Source organism: Vitis riparia, chromosome 13 (genome assembly GCF_004353265.1).
Source record: "Vitis riparia cultivar Riparia Gloire de Montpellier isolate 1030 chromosome 13, EGFV_Vit.rip_1.0, whole genome shotgun sequence".
NCBI lineage: Eukaryota > Viridiplantae > Streptophyta > Magnoliopsida > Vitales > Vitaceae > Vitis > Vitis riparia.
The window spans coordinates 737,550-744,407 of NC_048443.1; the positions used below are offsets into that span (position 1 = coordinate 737,550).

Here is a 6,858-nt window from a genome sequence, read left to right on the forward strand (position 1 = left end):
CTTATTATTTTATATTTTCTAGGTATTAATTAATAAACTCCTTAATCTAAGCAGTTCTCTCTCTATATATAACAAATCTAATCAAATTATGTATGTAGATATATAGAGGCTCCTTTTTCTATCATTGATTTTAATTAAATAGTAAAATACTTAATTCTAATTATTCTTCATGCATTTGAATAATCCAAAATAATAAATTAATGCATTTTCTTAGCTAAATAATTTGTATATGCTTCTAATGACATCACAAAACAATAAATCCAATGGAATATAAATGGTAGCTATAATCCTCTATCATTCATCTCAATCAAAGAGTGAAATGAGCAATTCCAAGTATCATTTATTCATTAGCTACTTCTATTGTCCAAAGTGATAGATTGATTGATGCCAATTAGAATAATTTTTGATACATAAATGAGATGCTTTTGTCACTTTCCTTTAATTAACTTCACAAATGAGATTGAAATCATGTCTCCATCAAATTAGGTATCATTTTCACCATTATTTTGGTACATATAACACATATGCATACCCTTTTTTTTGTAGATGTTTAATGGCTAATGGAGTAGTGTTTCATACCAAAGATAGAAGGGTGGCAAGGTTTAATTTTCACTTTATTACATGTACGTTCCCTTGTCAAGGCTTTGAGTATACATCAAGCCAAGTCATCTGAGTTGGAATCCTTGTGTAATACCTAAAATTGAAAGATACCTAATTTGATAATCCACATTGAATAGGAAAAAATTTTCCTAGTGTTATATATGTATGAGTTGCTCTTAGCCATGTAAATGCAATTTAAAGCGATGATAGTTCATTGAAATTAAAGTGGACAATATCTACACGATTGAAAGTCATTATACCCTGATGTCTCTTAACTATCGAGCACCAACCCAAAGATTCCTCTATTGACTTCAAACCAAGAAGATAACAAAAAAATCAAACTACCCCAACTTCCTTTCTTTATTTTTCTTATATCCTTTGTTTGGTTGTGGAGAATGTGAAGGGAGCAATCAAAAGTTTTGGCATTAATTTTATATCCACATTAATTGCTTCACTACCTAAACTTAATAATATATATATAAATGATTTTTAAGTTTTGATTTCATTTCTTAGCCGGAGGATTATAGCATGATAAAGTATTCAAGTATATATTAGATGCACAACACAAACCTTGGTCAATTAAAAGTTTTTTAAAATATAATTAATTTTACCTTTAAATAGATTAATATTAGATGAGTAATTTAATAGGATGAGATAATTGAAAAAATAAAGAAGAGAATCCAGCCATTTAATAGTGTATGATATTCAACTTTCATATATTTTGTCAAATATTTGAAATGCAACCCATATAATTAGTTTTGTTTTTTCTAATTTTTGTGATATTTTTTAATCCTCAATTTCTATTGAATAAATAAAAATATTGATAACCATAAATATGGTAACATCTTTGGACTCCCTACGTTATTGTCGGCCGCCACGTTCCGATTCAGTAATGTTAACTCGATTTCCTTTTGAAGCTCGCATTTCGTGCATTTTTGGAATAGCTTCCCGCATCTCTTAAGATCAATTAACCTATGTGCAAGTGCCATTCATATGAAATCTTCCCTATTGCAATGAAATTTCAAAGACTAATCAGGCTTGTTGACCAAGGCTATAGGTTCATTGAATACATCAGTGTAGCATGTGTGCGTTGCCAAACATGTGAAGGCATCATAAACCTGATATTGCCTCAAACTTTCATTCCTGAACCACCATAGTCCCTTTAAGAAGTTGGCTTTGGATGCTCACCTTCATATAGCTAGTTAGTAGAAGTTTCTTTAATTTACTATTAGTTTTTTTTTTTGTTGGAAAAGACTAAAGAGCCCATCATATGGTGATGTGGCACTACAGTACTGTTGGCACACAAAAAGTGTGAGTAACTGCATAAACTCCAATCTACGTGTGATGCATGCAAACGAAAATACATGCAACGTGTGTAAACATTTCTAATTTCATATTCCCAAGAGGCCCTTCAGTTTTCACACCAAAACCTCTCCTAACAAATCCTAGTACCGAGAATACCACCTCAAAGAGTGGGCCCTGCCCTAAAATCTGGAGGGCAGTTTAGGTATTTGAGAGACTACCACAAATTTAGCACCAAAAATACCCCCAAAAAGAGGGCCATGCCCCAAAATTTGGAGGGCATTTTTGGAATATTTAGAGAATAATGTGGGCTCAGCCATGGGGTGTCTTTCTGTATAAAGGAGATGATGCTTGGGAGAGAAGAATCAAAAGCAAAAATGGCGATTAAAGGGTCTCTTCTTGTGTTATTCACTGCTATTGTTGGATCAGTGGCTTGGAATGAAAGTGCTGGTGGGCCGGAAGGTGCTCGTGGCCCAGAATGTGCAGGCCGGAGCTGTTTTCCGGTGGGGTTTGTGTTTGGGACGGCTTCATCTTCTTACCAGGTTGGTGGTGGTTAGGATTCTTGCACTGTCGAAGATTGACGTTTGGTTTTTTTATTTTTCTATTTTTGTTTTGTTTTGTTTTTGTTTTCGGAGTTGGGATTTGTGAAGGTGGAGTGATGGGGTGTGTTTGGTTTTCTGGAATTTTGCAGTATGAAGGTGCAGCGGATGAAGGTGGGAGAGGAAGAAGTATATGGGATACTTTCACTCAGAAATATCCAGGTGTTCTCTCTCTCTCTCTCTCTCTCACTCATATGATTCTCATTCTCTCTCTCGCATATGATTCTCATTTACATTTTTTTATCTCATCTTTTCACCTTTGGATTTTGAAAGTTGTTTCCTTCTGTGATTGAGTTGTGCTAGATCTGTCAATAAAATAAAGACATGAGAGAAAAGCCAGTCAAGAGTTAAAGACTTAAATGGAAAAATTGGAATGTCTCCCTCTGGTCCAGAGAATGTACATGACATTTACTTCTAAACCCAACAATATTGTTGAAAGGTGAATAAAGGGTCCAGTAGTTGCACCAATATTTGTGAAAAACTTATTTACATGGAACCATGGGTGCAAAGCCCTTCTCTATATGTAGAAGGGTATGCATAAAAGGGTAGAATGTGTGGAGTTTGGTGTGGAAAACAAAATGATTTCATTTCCTTTGGATGTTCAAACAACCACTAATTAATATTCATACATGAAGGGTTTGAGAAAGGAAAGAGTGGGTGAACTTACAAACAATATACTAACATATTTATTAGCATTTATTATAGACCACTAAATATTCTTACCATAATGATACTTTTTTCTTCATTTGGTCTATCTTTACTCTTGTTAAAAGTATATATATATATTATTAATTGTGGGAATTTTTGTGGTGGCATTGCAGAAAAGATAAAGGACCATAGCAGTGGAGCTGTTGCAGATGATTTGTATCATCGTTACAAGGTATATATGGTTTGGTCAAATAAGTGTTATTAAAGAAACCCCACCAACAAAAGCATATAGCTTATATATATAATAAATAAAGAAAAAAGAAAACAAAAAGGAAATACAGAAAATATTTGAGAAAAATAAAAAATTAGTTTAAACTCCTCAAACTTTTTTCTAACATAATTTCCAAGCTTATCCCTCTTCTATATGTAAAGAATTGAAAATGCATAAGTTTATAAATAAATTTTATTATGTTTTTATCTTCTTTTTTTCTAATTTTTTTCACAACAAATCAAACAGAAGAGTTTGGAGTTTCTTTTAAAAAAGAAAAAAAAAATGAAAAAGAAAGATCCTTTTCCTAGTACTGTCAAATGGAGCCTTACATTTATACAGCCACACCTTCCTCATTAATGGAGATTTTGTAAGCTTTGTTTGATTGATGATTGATTATAAATTGGGAATTTGACAGGAAGATGTGGGTATAATGAAGGATGTTGGTTTTGATGCCTTCAGATTTTCCATCTCTTGGTCCAGACTTCTACCAAGTAAGAGCATCATTTCCACCAAATTTTCGGGTTTTTCAAGCACTGTCCATGCATCTAAAATAGGATCATTTCTAGCACATTCAAGTTATAATTCAATCATACAATTCATTTATGTCTCCTTCACTCTTCAAGTGATGAAATAATCCAAGTATTGATATAACAATTTTCTTTGTATATCTGTACACCTAAAAATTGAGTAGCTAGGATTCATGGTGTGATGAGTAGGAGCCAAATTCATGGTTTTGTTAGCTTTGAACGTCATTTTCTAGATAGAATTCTCTTACTATTTAACCACCAATTAAGAGATTCATTTGTACAAAATATTAGTATTTAGTCTCTTAAAATCTCGAATTTTAGGTGGGAAGTTAAGCGGTGGAGTGAATCAAGAAGGCATCAATTATTACAACAATTTCATCAATGAGCTCCTACAAAATGGTAAGAATTTGATGCATTCTCATTGTTTTAGTTCTTACTAACATTAGGGTTAGGGTTTTGTTAGGATTACAGCCTTTTGTGACTCTATTCCACTGGGACCTTCCACAAGCACTTGAAGATGAGTATGGAGGCTTTTTGAGTCCAAACATTGTGTAAGTTCGGAAAGTACTCAATGGTTCATTAATTCCTATCTATAATATCTTCCTATATGATTAAACGCTATCCATCCAATGCCATGATCAGGAATGACTTCCAAGACTACGCCGAACTTTGCTATAGAAGCTTTGGTGACAGGGTGAAGCATTGGATCACCTTAAATGAGCCCTACACCTTCTCCACCATGGGATATACGTATGGTATATGCCCTCCAGGTAGATGTTCAAAGTGGTGGTCTGAAGACTGCATTGCGGGCGATTCTGGGACCGAGCCCTACTTGGTTTCACACCACCAGCTTCTTGCTCATGCAGCTGCAGTGAAAGTCTACAGGGACAAGTACCAGGTTAGTATATGGTCTCTGAATTATTCAATCAAATTAGACCCCATTTGGCTCAGCTATGCAGCTTTTCATTTATGCGTCCTTAAGAAGATATTAGTAATTTTTGAATTAGAAAAATTTTCCCGGTGTCATGTTAAGGGAGTGTTTGTTTTTATGGTTTCTTGTTGAAAGTAATTTATTTTCAGAATTTAGGTTGTTTATTTTTTTATTTTTTCATGACTTATTATAAATTTTTTATTGAATAAAAAAAAACATAAATATTTAGTTTTTTCTAAATAGAAAAAATAACATATTAATTTTTCTTTACTTTTTAATACTTAATAGAAATAAAATACTACAAAAACAAACAACCTAATATTTAACACTATTAAACATTAAGGTTCTATTTAAAATTAAGTAAAAAAACAAACACCACTTAAATAATTTAGCATAAGATTTAACCATCATAAAGTGCTTTCAAACAATTAAAAATGCTAATCTTCGTATCATTTTTCATTTGTTAGAATAATCGAATTAGGGTTCCAAATTAAAAATGCTTATCAGCGTATCAACTTTTTATTTATTTATTTTTTATTTTTTATCATTGGAATAATCGAATTAAGGTTCCAATAACACGCACGATATTGTGTTAGGTCTCTCAAAATGGTCAAATTGGGTTGGCACTAAACACACCATGGATCGTGCCCTACTATGACACACCTGCAGATCGAAATGCAGCAAACCGAGCCCTTGCTTTCTCGTATGGATGGTACAAAATTACAACAATCACAAACCCTTTTTGTTTTTTTGTTTTTTTGTTTTTTTTTATAATGAAAATGCATTGAAGATGGAGTTGAGCCTAATACTAATCTTTCATACTGTCGTAGGTTCATGGAGCCACTGAACTCAGGTGCCTACCCTACTGACATGGTGAATTACATAAAAAACCGGTTGCCAGAATTCTCTAAGGTGGAATCCTTGATGGTAAAAGGATCTTATGATTTCATTGGTATAAACTATTATTCCGCACGATATGCCACAGATGTTCCATGCAAAAATGAAAACATGAGCAGCTACACAGATGCTTGTGTTTACCTTACATGTAAGTATTGCTTCAATGGAGTTGGTTTTTTTGGCCATGACCTTAACCTAAGTTCATTCACTTCTATTTTTTAATATGACGAAATCAATCTTTTGCATACAGATGAGAGAAATGGAGTTCCCATTGGCCCAAAAGTAAGATCTTTAGAATGGTACATTAATGATTGATTTTGTAACTTTGGGTGATAGTCAAGGAAAACAGTTTCTAGTTGATGGTTGGGATCTGCATTACAATTGATTTTGCAGGCTGCCTCTGACTGGCTCTATGTTTATCCAGAAGGGATTGGAGATATTTTACTCTACACAAAAGAGAATTTTAACAATCCCATCATTTACATCACGGAAAATGGTAAAAACATTAAATGATTATTTAATATAATATACATAATTAAGAGTATTTATGTATTAAGCTTCTTTTAAGTCCAATATTCTAAAAATTGTTTATGAGCATAGGGTTTGGAATTTTGTACCATTTCGATATCTTCATCTTTTGCAGGAATTGATGAGCTTAATACCAACACGATATTACTTGAGGACAATATGAGAATAGACTACTATGATCAACATCTTATGTTCATTCGACGTGCAATGACGTAAGTTTTCAAATTTTTTTTTTGCTTTCTTTTTTATAATTAAATCTAAGAAATTATTCCAGTTTTTTGTTTGGAATAATCTAATTACGGATCTCGATAGGAATGGGGCTGATGTAAGGGGATACTTTGCGTGGTCATTATTGGACAACTTCGAATGGATCAGTGGCTACACTGTTCGATTTGGAAGCTACTATATCGATTATAAAGATGGGTTGAAACGATATCCTAAATCATCAGCGAAATGGTTCAAGAATTTTCTTAAGGGGGGTTAGACTACTAAGTACTTTGTAATTTCATAATAATAAACTGGTTTTCCTTTTAATAATGCAAAGTTTTTGGATTA

General features: G+C 32.9%; 1 protein-coding gene across 1 annotated transcript; it reads left to right on the forward strand.

The window, feature by feature from the left end:
• The first annotated feature begins 2,269 nt into the window (after positions 1–2,269).
• On the forward strand, positions 2,270–6,858 carry LOC117928902 (beta-glucosidase 12-like). Its single transcript, XM_034849007.1, has 13 exons — positions 2,270–2,444; positions 2,594–2,663; positions 3,323–3,381; positions 3,836–3,911; positions 4,269–4,346; positions 4,411–4,498; positions 4,590–4,845; positions 5,475–5,590; positions 5,709–5,923; positions 6,026–6,057; positions 6,169–6,271; positions 6,419–6,515; positions 6,616–6,858. Exons 1-13 carry the CDS (start codon positions 2,280–2,282, stop codon positions 6,785–6,787), a joined length of 1,527 nt encoding a protein of 508 aa, XP_034704898.1. The 5' UTR covers positions 2,270–2,279; the 3' UTR covers positions 6,788–6,858.

Bases quoted from the DNA above. Each gene is read 5' to 3' on its own strand.
- LOC117928902 (XM_034849007.1), top strand. From the start codon at position 2,280: ATGGCGATTAAAGGGTCTCTTCTTGTGTTATTCACTGCTATTGTTGGA. The intron at 3,912-4,268 runs GTAAGAGCATCA...CTCGAATTTTAG, and splicing joins TTGGTCCAGACTTCTACCAA to GTGGGAAGTTAAGCGGTGGA. The intron at 6,272-6,418 runs GTAAAAACATTA...CATCTTTTGCAG, and splicing joins CATTTACATCACGGAAAATG to GAATTGATGAGCTTAATACC.